Raw genomic sequence first — 13,102 nt, forward strand, 5'->3', positions numbered from 1 at the left:
ACTGAGAGAGAATGACTGGCCCAAAGGCACCCCACCTCCCTTCCTTGCTTAAGGGAGAACTAGATTTCAAGGTCTCTAACCCAGCACTTTAGCCACTACACCACACTGGCTGTCATTTTTATTATTTAATTGTATTTACTCCTTATGCTAAGCTCTACTTTATTTAAGTATACAGTAGTTTATAGACTAAAGGATTACTGGTTAGCGGTCTTCCAATATTTGAGGGCCCCCAGTATTGTCCCTCCCACATCTCTTGATTGAGTAGGGAGTTGGACGAGAAGACCTTCAAGGTGACCTGATAGCAGTGTTCCAATATTTGAGGGGCTGCCAAAAGGAAAAGGGGGCTCAACCTATTCTCCAAAGCACTTGAAGGCAAGACAAGAAGCAACAAGATGGAAACTAATCAACCTAGAACTAAGGAGAAATTTCCTGACAGTGAAAACAATCAACCAATGGAACAGAAGTTGCCTTCAGAAGTTGTGGGGGCTCCATCCCTGGAGGCTTTTAAGAAGAGATTGGACAGCCATTTGTCTGAGATGGTGTAGGGTCTCCTGCTTGAGCAGGGGGTTGGACTAGATGACCTACAAGGTCCCTTTCAACTCTGTTATTCTGACTTGTACTTGGGTTGGGTTTCCCTGTACTGCTGAGCCAAGCCAGATAGGCAATATTTTTTCTTCACCTAGAATTTTCTCTTGTCCCATCATCTCATTTAATCTGGATGGGTAAAATTGCAAAACTTAGAATGAAAATAGGTAAGGATTTTTGTTTGTGTGTGTGTGCTAAGGACAGTGTTCTCGGGAGAATAATTTGTCAAGGGTAGATCTGGCCTGCCTCTTTTGTGTTCCTCTTTCTTCTGGCCCAGGGGTCTTGAAACAGAGCCAAGAGGCTGCACTTTTCATCCATCAAACATTTAATCCAAAGACAATCGGCTCTTCCGATTGTCCACTAAAGTAACTGCTGTCCTTTTCACAAAAGTTTCCCAGCTGTCATGGAAACATTTTGTTAACTATTTTCTTCCTGCTGTCTGTTCCTTTCCTGATAGGGAGAAAATGGAAGTGATGTCCAGATACTGGGTATTTCTCACCGGGGTCTGCAGCTGTTGAAGAAATCCAAAGAAGCCAGTTTCAGTTCTGAATATCTGAAAATCCTTTGCAGCTTCAGGTGAGAGGCAACAAAATCCAGTATAGAACTGTTTTCTAAATTCATGAGGGAGGCCATTGCCTCCTTGGCAGTGGAATAAACTCGATCTAGCAAACCTGGCAAAGATATAGACAGACAAATGCTGAGTGTAGGTGCAGCAAATAATGCAGGTGAGTTGGCTGCATGTTGGAGAACATCAACTGACTCCACTTGATGAAAAACTCCGCTATAACCTGAGTTTGCACAGCAATTCCCAACAGACTTGCGAAAACATATGGCTTTTTATAGCTATACCGACGCATTTCATTTCTTCTTTTGACTTCTTTTTTTATTCCTTACCCTACTAGACTTCATGCTTGTGAGCAGGGCCTATTTTAGTCCTCTGCATTACTTAACTGTTTGATAAACTTTATATATTTTAGTTTGATAAACCAAAACAGCATACATACATAGAAATATATGTATTCAATTTTAAAAATTCAAATGTTCCCATATTCCCATTGAAACACAAATGCTTTGCTTTGATCTTCTCATTCAACTCATGTTTGATTCACTTGTCTGAATCATTTTGAGTTATTCAACCTACATTTTGTGTGTGTGCTTTAGAGCCACCTGGTCTAGACTGCATTGGGGCAAATTAGAGAGATCAGCAAGTACAGCAGGGGTGAAATGTAAAATTTGTTACTACCAGTTCTGTGGGCGTGGCTTGGTGGTGGTGGGGTAATGTGACTGGGTGGGCATGGCCAACTTTTTTTTTTTATTTTAACTTTTCAAAGCATTTTTTCTGCAAATGCAAAAAAATGCTTTGAAAAGCCTCTGCCAATCAGGAACACAGCTGGGATCGTCAGAGCCTTTTCAAAGCATTTTTTAAACTACCTCTTCCGCTGAAGAGGTTACAGAAAAAAATGCTTTAAAACTCTCTTTGACAATCCCAACTGAGTTGCCTGATCATTTTTAAAAATGCTTTGAAAAGTCTCTCTGACGATCAGGCAACTCAACTGGGATCGTCAGAGAGACTTTTAAAGCATTCTGCAACCTCTTCCGGGGAAGAGGTGGTTAAAAAAATGCTTTGAAAAGGCTCTGACGATCCCAGCTGTGTTGCCTGATCATCAGGGCCTTTTCAAAGCATTTTTTAACCACCTCTTCCCCGGAAGAGATTGTAGGAAAAAATGCTTTGAAAAGCCTCTGAGATCCCAGCTGAGCCGTGCGATCATCAGAAGCTTTTTTTTAACTTTTTCGGCAGAAGAAGTTGTAGAAAAAATGCTTTTCAAAGTAAAAGAAAAAAAGCCTCTGATGATCGCGCGGCTCAGCTGGGCATGTGGGGAGGGGGATTTTTGCTACCGGTTCTCCGAACCACCCGCCTCCATCGCTACCGGATCAGGCGATCCGGTCCAAACCGGGAGCATTTCTCCCCTGAAGTACAGGTTTCTAACTTGATAAAAGGGGAGAGCAGGAGACTTCTGCCTTGGTACTTTTTGTGCTAGTAGATTTCTTATAACTTCAGGTATATTTTTGAGAATTCAGAAGCCATGTCCTAACAAAAATTATCCCAATAGGCTTGGTAAAGTAGGTGGTAAAGAACTTAGTCAAGGATGAAAGCCAAACAAGTCAGAGAATTCATGTTCTTTGACTTTTTCAGTTATGCAGATGTCCTTTCTTTGGAGCTGATCAATCGGAATGTCCTTCAGTTCTCTCTGAAGAATGAGCAGCTCATCCTTCATTCTCAAAAAGCTCAGCAGATCAAGGCTACAGTGGAAATCTTCCTGAGAGAATTGAAACAGGTAAGAACAAGATCATGGTGCAAGCCATGAATCCTTATAGGTAGGCTGATTTTAGAAGTAACCCATCTAAGCACTGGGCGCAAAGGCAAACATTTAAACCTCAACCTATTTCCCCAAATACAGATAGTCTTCGACTTACGACCACAATTGAGCCCAACATTTCTGTTGTTAAATGAGACATTTGTTAAGTGAGTTTTGCCCCATTTTATGACCTTTATGACCATTCTTGCCACAGGTGTAAGTGAATCGTTGTAGTTGATAAGTTAGTAACATAGTTGTTAAGTGAATCTGGCCTCCCCATTGATTTTGCTTGTCAAAAGGTGGTAAAAGGTGATTGCATGACCTTGGGACACAGTAACGGTCATAAGTATGAACCAGTTGCCAAGCGTATGAATTTTGATCGCATGATCATAGGGATGCTGCAAAGGTTGTAAGTGTGAAAAATGGCTATGAGTCACTTTTTTCAGTGCCGTTGTAACTTTGAATGGTCGCTAAATGAACTGTTGTAAGTTGAGGACTACCTATAATTTCAAACCCTTACCTCTGATTTTCTTCTCCCGTCCTTCCAAAAGGATTCCAACTATGTCATTGCTATGCGTACCTATGTCACAGATGACAAGAGCCTTTTAAATTTCAAGAAAGGCGACTTCATTCGACTACTTCCCATGAAGGGACTGGAGCCAGGTGAGAAAAGTTCAATCCAATGTATCCTCTTTCAACCTCAAAATATTCCTTGTCGAGAGTGAAACAGCTGCTTCAAAGACTGCCAACTGCAGTACGTGGTTTTGCAGGGGTGGGTTCTACTTACCTTTACTACCGGTTCGCAATGGGATTGTGCGCACGCGCGAGCGAAGCACAGATCTGCAATGATGACATCTGGGCGGGGCCTCCCACCGTTTTTACTAGTGGTTCTTGCGAAATGGTCCAAACTGGGGGCAACCCACCATTGTGGTTTTGAGCATTTTAGAATTGTTTCATGCTCAAAACAGATCTCGTATCGCCTTCTGAGCTCACAAACACAATATATTCAAAAGACTGTCTCTTGCCCTGATGTCTCACATTCAAAACAAGACGTTTCAAACTCAAAACGGGATGTTTCAAATTCAAATATGGCTGCATTTGTTGAGAGTTCTTAAGACGTTACTGAATACTTAGTAATGTGTTTGTCTGTCAGGAACTCAATTCTGTGAAATCTGTGAAATCATCTGGCCACAAATAACTAAGAGTCTATAATGACAACATACACACACATACACTAATGCTTTCATCAGACAAGCACATCGATTAGCTAATTTTTGTGACACAGTCCTCAATAGCTATGCTGATTAAAGAATTCTGGGGAGTTTCAAACTCACAAATCAGTAGCCTATTCAGATTTCGAGAGGCTGCCCTGTGGCTAATACGTTGCAAAGACCATGTAAGTTAAAGTTGGCCAGCCTAATTTCAATCTTTTCTGTTCAGGTTGGCAGTTTGGCTCTATTGGTGGGCGCTCTGGCCTTTTCCCTGCTGGAATGGTGCAGGTGGTGGCAGCTCCCGATTACCTCAACCTCCATAGGAATCAACAGGAAGAAGTCCGAACAGGCTGGAAGAAAAACACAGAGGAGAAAATAGTTAACAAGGAGGTGAGGGCTCAAGCAGAGACCCAGGGGATTAGTCATGCAACAAAGTGAAGGGAGGAGACTACGGTGTTGCTGAAGAAATGCAAACCGTCCGCAGAGACTACAAAGTATGAAGACAATGCAAGAGATGGAATATGAATATCACAGGATAAATTTTTTTCAGTACCAAGAGTACCGGTTCTCTGATGACTGATTTTCTGTCTCTTCAGAACTCTGCCCCCAGCACTCTGACAGAGTCAGAAGTTACCAGGCCTAGCACACCTATAAATTCTCTTGATATTTGCCACTACCCTATGACGGAGTTTGCGATGGCACATTTCCGAGAAGCCCAATTCATGTAGGTATTCTGTAGCAAAAAGCCCTTTAAGCATACGCTATTGCAATCTACTGATTCAGTTTAATTGCTAGCTGTGGCCCGCTTTGTATTTCTTATGTTATGACTGGCATGGGAAAAGATTTTTTGTTTGATGGTTGTAACCTTGTTCATATGTGTTGTGTGAAAATATTCAGACATTATCTAGGTGATGTTAATTAATTTCTTGTGTTAATGAAAAAATGGTGTATAAATAGGTTAAACAAACCAGTAAATAATAGTCTGGGACTGTGTTTCCAATTCCTTTATCATTGCAGAGAGGATCTGCTCCTTGTGGAAAACCCTTTGTTTCCCACTGTCAAGTTTATTTGGGCATAGTTTTTTTTTCCTCCAAACTTTTTCCATGTATACACTTTTGAGGTCACTTATTTCTCCGAGTTTTAAGACGCATAGAAGTAGTTGAACCTTCAGTAATGCCTCAGACATTGACATTCCGAATTACATTTTCATTCATGATACACACTGTGGAAAAATAAAAAAGATATCAGACAGCTACGGTAAATAAAGAACATGTCAAAGAAAGAGTCCTTCTAGCAGCTTTATTCCTATCCAGATATCTTGAAGAAACTGAGTTGTTGTTATATTACTTGCAAATAAGGCATTTTTTTCATAACCAATTGGCAACTGAAATCTCACATCTTTTGGGACCTTCATGGGATCAACTACATTATCAACTACATAACCATATTATGAGCCTCGGTGGTGCAGTGGTTAGAGGGCAGTACTTCAGGCTACTTCTGCTGACTGCCAGCTGACTGCAATTTGGCAGATCGACTCTCACCAGGCTCAAGGTTGACTTAGCCTTCCATCCTTCTGAGGTGGGTAAAATGAGGACCCAAATTGTGGGGGGCAATATGCTGACACTGTAAACCACTTAGAGAGGGCTGTAAAAGCACTGTGAAGCGGTATATAAGTCTTAAGTGTTATTGGTATAGCTATCAAGGATAGATGTTCAGTCAGCCATATAAAAAAAGCCTTCTGATCCTCCTCCTGAAAAATATTTCTTATGTCAGAAATGGAGTGGGACCAGAGTTTTCAATGGCTCGTGATCTATTTGGAAGATATTGCTACGCTGTCAGTATGATCACAGAAGCTACATCGATTCTTAGCTACTCAGATATATTTCTCCCAAGACTCCTTCTGATTCATTAACTCTATTATACTATACAGGTTTAGGAGCATTGGAGCGCTAGATAAAAATCTTCTTTGCTTGACTTTTTGCTAATTTGCTGATTAGAAATAACTGGATGATTCTGGAAAATGTCCCAAAGAACTTCCATATTTTTACAACATATGGAAAATACTGGCTATGTACAAAATTGCTATCCATTACAGCCAGTAAGTAATTGTACTCCAAAGAAGCATCTCCTCCTCTCCTCTCCTCTCCTCTCCTCTCCTCTCCCCCATCATGATTTAATTATCTCCAAATAAATATTTTTATATTTCATTTATATGCACGCACCGACAGCAAACACACACCCATATGTATTCTCTGTAAATTATGATGCTTCATCCTGTTAAATTTCAACCAAATCCCAATCATTGTCTAAATTTAATTCTTTTCCCACCATTTTGTTTAGTGAAATCACTAAATTGATGTGTTGTAATCAATTCTTTTAGTGCATTTATTTAATCTGCAATGTTTAGTTTAATGTTTGATTTATTATAATCACCTTTGTATAATGGTCTTATACAGTATCTGCTTTTTATATATTTAAAATATGTGTCAATAAAGAATTAAATGTTGAAAAAAGTACGTGAACTTTTTAAATTAACAGTGCACTGAGGTTCATGGAGTTAAGAAACAGATTGCCAGTCTCAATTTGAGGAAACAGAATCACAATCTGGGGAAATACATGTGCTGATAAGAACAAATCCCAGACTATTGAGGAAAGCATATCTAAAGGGATGTCTTCATCTTTGATCCATGCAGAGATTTTGAATACCTATCATGATTAGTCACAGTATTTACTAGATATGATGCCCCTCAGAAGTGATCCTCAGTCTTTGAAATCTCGACGTGATATATCAAAGAGGATGTTTTAAGCCTTTTGGGATCTCAAAACACCCATGTTCCAATCAAAGCAGCTATTTTTGAATTTGAAGCAGGATGTTTCTTACTTGAAATGGGGCATTTTGAATTTCAGATGGCTTGATTCAACACATTTTGTGCATTCTTCTTCGCTTCCAGCACACCTGCTCTAGCTTTAAGGATGCTTTGAAGTCTTTTCTATTAATAGCTGCATCAATATCATAGCTTTCGACTTTGTTGCAGGTTTATAAAGTAAAAAATGATGCGATTTCCTCTGAAAGTGTACTTATTGCTCACTTCATTTTGTATTTTACTCCAGAAAGCTTAAGATACCTCACATAAAATGATCAAAATTGCATTTCCTCATTAACAGGTGGATAGAATTTCCCAAATTGGGACAAACCAAGATTTGATTTTCAGGTAAAAGAAACCATGTTTCCCGAGGCATGCTAAAGGATTTTAGATTGGTGTACCCCCTAGTTCACTTAACTTGTTTAGGGTTAGCTAATGCTGGTAGAACTATCACAGTTAAATAAGACCTGTTGTAGTATTTCTGAGTTCCAATTTAATTTAAATAATAAATAATTATTAATAATAATTAATTAATAATAATTAATTTAAGCGGCTCTTTACATTGGTCAGTAAGTTTGTGCTGTTAGAGAACAAGATGTTTCAGGGTCCCAAATTTTCATAAAAGTTCACAGAATTAGTCTTTTCGAGCATCTAGCAATATTAATAATTTTAGACTAGAGCCTTTTCATTCCACAAGGGTAGAATTAGGTGACTTGGATAAATGGAAAGATCGTGTGTCATAAAAGAAGTTGCACCTGAGAGACTTGTCAAGTAAATATTATTTAGCAAAGAAGGTTTGAGAATGATTGTACAATCTTAGTCATAAATCATACATTTATTTTGTCAAGCATATATAAGATAACAGGTAAAAGTATAAACATAATTTGAATACATGAAAAGAGTAAGTAAAAAGGAATATTAGGACAGGGACGGTAGGCACGCTGGTGCACTTATGCACACCCCTTACAGACCTCTTAGGAATGGGGTGAGGTCAACAGTAGACAGTTTAAGGTTAAAGTTTTGGGGGTTTGGGGAAGAAACTACAGAGTCAGGTAGTGCATTCCAGGCGTTGACCACTCTGTTACTGAAGTCATATTTTCTGCAATCGAGTTTGTAACAGTTTACCTTACGTTTGTATCTATTATTTGCTCATGTATTGTTGTGGTTGAAGCTGAAGTAGTCATTGACAGGAAGTACATTGTGGCAGATAATTTTATGTACTATGCTTAGGGGGTAGTTCTAAGTTGTCTAATCTTTTAATTTTAATCTCTTCTTAAAAACTTCTAGTGTTGGAGCATTCACAACTTCTGGAGGCAAGTTGTTCCACTGATAAATTATTCTGTCAGAAAATTTCTCCTTAGTTCTAGGTTGCTTCTCTCCTTGATTAGTTTCCACCCATTGTTTCTTGTCCAGGCCTTCAGGTGCTTTGCTTGACTCCTTCTTCTTTGTGGCAGCCCCTGAGATATTGGAACACTGCTGTCATGTCATCCCTAGTCCTTCTTTTCATCAGACTAGACATACCCAGTTCCAGCAACTGTTCTTTATATGTTTTAGCCTCCAGTCCCCTAATCATCTTTGTTGCTCTTCTCTGCACTCTTTCTAGAGTCTCAACATCTTTTTTACATCGTGGTGACCAAAACTGGATGCAGTGTGGCCTTACCAAAGTATTATAAAGTGGTACTGACACTTCACGTGATCTTGATTCTATCCCTCTGTTAATGATTGTGATTTAAACACTGAGCTTGCTCATAGATTCTTAATTGTTTAACAGTGAGCTTCATTTGCAAGAAGCTGAATGGGGTACAAAGTTTATTAAAACAATATGCAATATAATAAAAACACTGAAGCTGCATCATTAAAATAAAAATAGAGAAAGTAGCAAATACTGTACCTATGGTTACATAGGTACATGGCATAGATGGACTTCCATTGCCTCATTTTTTACATGCCCTATTTATTCTTTCAGCGTGGAGAAACACGTATTCAGCTGATCATTTCTATTGAGTATTTTAAACCAAATGTTAAAGTTTTTAATTTAAAGATCTTTGTGTCTTGAATCCAGTATTGGGAATTGCTTCAGTCCCTTAGCATAGATGTAAGTTATTGCCTTGCAAAATAGATGAGAGCTCATAAACCATAGTTTAAAAGTTATGAATACAGAAAACTGCTTTCCAGCATGTCAACTTACATATGATTGACACATATTCCTTATAAAGATATTTTTAGCATAGTTTGTTGTTTGAGTCTCTGCTAAGCAAAATGTGGCTAAGTGCAGTGTATGACTCCAGTTGTTATATTTGATTTTAGAAAGATCCCTCTTTTAATTTTAGAGTCTCTGCTAAAACCTGTTCACATTTGCTATCTGGTTGGGGTTGTTGTTTTGTTGTTGTTTTTTGGTAAAACACAAGTAACTAATCTGGAAAAGTGAGGGATAGATAGAACCTGAGACCTTCTGCAAATCATCGTACGCTTTCCCACTGAGCAAAGGTTGCATCTGGGACTGACCGCTTGCTAGAGATTGGAGCATCTCTTCTAGCTTCCCATGATTCATTTTGTAGGTAACCAAATCCCCATTTTGTGTTTCTGCTAGGCAAGGATGGCATGGCATGGGAGTTGAACAGATGGACCCCGCTCTCTTGGTTCAGCATACAAAGGTAAACCAGGAGGACTCCTTGTGTCTGGGTGCCTCCTCCTCTTTGTCATTTGGGATATGGAAAGAGGTCTTATTTTTTTTATACTTGTATTAAAAGTTCTAAAAAAGGAGATTAAAAACTAATACAAATTAATATAACATAAAAAAGTAAAAAGAAAATGAAATCAAAGAGAAAGTTAAAAATGCAAGAAAGGAAAAATCAAACTAGAAGAGAAAGAAAACAGACACAAAGAAGTAACCACGAATCTTCATTACAGCAGTTACAAGTACAATGATAAATTTAACCTCTTTCTCTAAAGTTACAGAAGTATTCTTTATATAATCTATCCTGTCTAATAATCAAAACTGTAAATCATCTTTTTCTGTGTTCTGCAAGAAGTCCATAAGGGGTTTGCAGTCGGCAATAAATGTAGACATTATCTTTTTTCTAATTGATAGAAGTTTTATTTTCAATACCTGAATATGCAACCTGACCCCAAGCCCTGGAAGCAACCCCTGGAGCTATAGCATGGCTCTGCCACCCCTCCAACAATTACTACTGAACTACACTTTGGCATGGGAAAGAGGAGGGAACATTATTCACATTACGTGGATTTTGTAATTACATGAAATAGGAACTAAAATGAAAGCTAGATTCAGTTGAATCAGGGGTGAAATCCAGCAGGTTCTGACAGGTTTTGGAGAACCGGTAGCGGAAATTTTGAGTAGTTCAGAGAGCCGGCAAATATCACCTCTGGCTGGCCCCAGAATGGGGTGGGAATGGAGATTTTGCAATATCCTTCCCCCAGGAGTGGGAGGGAATGGGGATTTGGCAGCATCCTTCCCCTGTCACGCCCACCAAGCCACGCCCACAGAACCGGTAGTAAAAAAAATTGGATTTCACCACTGAGTTGAATTTAGTTTTTGTTCTGATCTTACTCACAGAGACCTACTTTGTGTAGAATGTTCCAACGTGCCATGTAAGGACCAAGTTCCTCCCTCTTTCAATTAGGCATGACTACCCTAAAACCACATACTGCCCTTGACTAAATATGCAGATCTTTTCCAAGGAACCAATCCAAATGTTTTGTATGTGTGATCCTTCCACTATATGAGTCTGTTCTGTTTGGAAGAAAGGCGAAATAAAGGGAAGGTAAGATAGAGGAGGAAAATAGATGAGATGAAAAGAAAAGCAAGTTGGGGGCCTTTACCCATTTTTGGCTCTGCATTACAGCTTCATTACAGCATTAGCTGTAAAATGTGGCTTCCCAATGAATTATTCTTGTGCAAATTGACCAAAAACAGTGTTGCTTTGTCACATACTAAGTTTCATTGGGGAAAGAGGACATGCCCATCATTTTCTGCGCAACTTTTTAGAATCCACTGCCTTTGTTGAATCTCTGCCTTCTGCCTTTGTAGGTACCAATCCAGGAATCTCTCCTGTTTCATTCTGATGATGAGTTGAATGACTTGGCTACAAAAAATTTTTTGAGTATGTAATGGTCCGTTAATGAATCAATGAGAAGTGATGGGTAGTCTAAGAGTCGTGGTTAGGATGCTAATTCTGCTGACTGTCGGCTGCCGGCAATTTGATTCTCACCAGCTCAAGGCTGATTCAGCTTTCCATCAAGGGTGGGTTCTACTTACCTTACTACCGGTTCACAATGCATGCGCAGAAGCGTTCTGATAACATCAGGGTCGGTGGGCGGAGCCTCCCGCCGGTTTTACTACCGGTTCTATAAAACTGGTGCGAACCAGGGGCAACCCACCACTGCTTTCCATCCTTCCAAGGTCAGTAAAATGAGGACCCAGATTGTTGGGGAAAATATGCTGACCCTGTAAACCACTTAGAGAGGCCTGTAGAGCCCTGTGAAACAGTATATATGTCTAAGTGATATTGCTATGGCTAGTGCTATTGACACAGCACTGATTAAACTTTTATTTATTTAGCTATGGATTCAGGAAAGGTACTGAGAATATTTCTACTTTTACTAGTTCTCTGAAAATCAACTATCAGGACTATATTTTTGCTAGGACAACTCCATATTTGTTGCTTTTGAATTTTTCAAAACTTTTCCAGTTGACAATGTGATAAATAAAAGAAGAATGATGGGGACAGGAGCAGAGGTGGGTTTCAGCAGGTTCTGACCAGTTCTGGAGAACCGGTAGTGGACATTTTGAGTAGTTTGGAGAACCGGTAGTAAAAATTCTGACTGGCCCCGCCCCCATCTATTCTCTGCTTCCCAAATCCCAGCTGATCGGGAGGAAATGGGGATTTTGCAGTAACCTTCCCCTGGATTGGGGAGGGAATGGTGATTTTACAGTATCCTTCCCCTGCCATGCCCACCAAGCCACGCCCACCAAGCCACACCACACCCACCAAGCCATGCCCACAAAACCGGTAGTAAAATAATTTGAAACCCACCATTGGGCAGGAGAGAATGGATTAGTAGTTAGTCATCATCTTAAAATGAAATGTGAGAACCGGATGCAATCAAATACTTATTTTAGACACTCAACCTGTAAAAAAGGGTTTGGTTATGCATAGACATTTTAAACGCTGTTGGAATGAGAAACCTTTTTTAAATGCAATGCTTGATCCCCTCCCCACTTAAAAATATTTGCATATTCTTTAGCAAGAATCAGGAATATTTTAGACCCCAGGCAGCACTGCAAGTTCTTATGAGATGGTGCTTATGCAAGAACTTGTACAAGAACAGTAAAATCACACTGCATTTGGGTCGATAGTTTTATTGTATTGTATTGTATATAATTGGGGATCAACAGATGTTCACAAAAGTTATATTGCTAATTCTTATTCTGAATCATCCTCTTTAGAAAAATCACACAAATTCACTGGCAGTTTCTCTTTCCTAAGTGGAAGATAAATTTAGATATATTGTACTGTTTGTGTTTGAGGTGATGATAATACTGATCAAAACAGAGGCCCCTGAATCTTCTCTTAGGAATCAATGCCATAACTCTATATTTTACTTTTCCAGCTAAGATTAATGCTGATTTCTTATTTTGAAGCTCTGATGAGGTTCATGGGAGACCAGCCAGGCCTCAAAAAACAAGATAAAATGGATTATATCTATGATATCCTTCAGGTATGTAGCTCTTGTGGTGGATTTGTGTAGATAACAGTGACTTAATGAGACCTGGAAGGTCATCAGATTTCTACTGAAGGGGCATTGATGGCCTTGAAAGGAGATTGATTTTGAGATGCTTATTTTCCCTTTCTATTCCCCTTAGATAACTCTATGAACTCTTACCTTACCTTAAATTAAATTATGCACAGTTTGAGAATTTGCAAAATACCAGTCATAGATCAAAGATATCAAAAGGGAGCAAGACATTACAGCTGACAATCAAAATAAAGTAGGGAATGGGAAGAGGGAAAGGAAGCAAAAATGTTAGGAAAGGAAAGACCGCAAGTTCTCAGAGTCATTT

At 39.2% G+C, this 13,102-nt stretch overlaps 1 protein-coding gene across 1 annotated transcript in view; it reads left to right on the top strand.

The window, feature by feature from the left end:
• MYO15B (myosin XVB) overlaps nt 1-13,102 on the top strand; it is a 59,624-nt gene that overhangs the window by 28,610 nt on the left and 17,912 nt on the right. Inside the window, exons 25-31 of the mRNA XM_087885158.1 lie at nt 1,043-1,161; nt 2,780-2,921; nt 3,494-3,605; nt 4,383-4,587; nt 9,608-9,671; nt 11,069-11,141; nt 12,683-12,759. Of these exons, the coding sequence (XP_087741284.1) occupies nt 1,043-1,161; nt 2,780-2,921; nt 3,494-3,605; nt 4,383-4,587; nt 9,608-9,671; nt 11,069-11,141; nt 12,683-12,759 (792 nt within the window). The remainder of the gene's footprint in view (nt 1-1,042; nt 1,162-2,779; nt 2,922-3,493; nt 3,606-4,382; nt 4,588-9,607; nt 9,672-11,068; nt 11,142-12,682; nt 12,760-13,102) is intronic.

The sequence above is a fragment of the Pantherophis guttatus genome, chromosome 2 (genome assembly GCF_059756535.1).
Source record: "Pantherophis guttatus breed Tessera chromosome 2, ASM5975653v1, whole genome shotgun sequence".
NCBI classification, from domain to species: Eukaryota; Metazoa; Chordata; class Lepidosauria; order Squamata; family Colubridae; genus Pantherophis; species Pantherophis guttatus.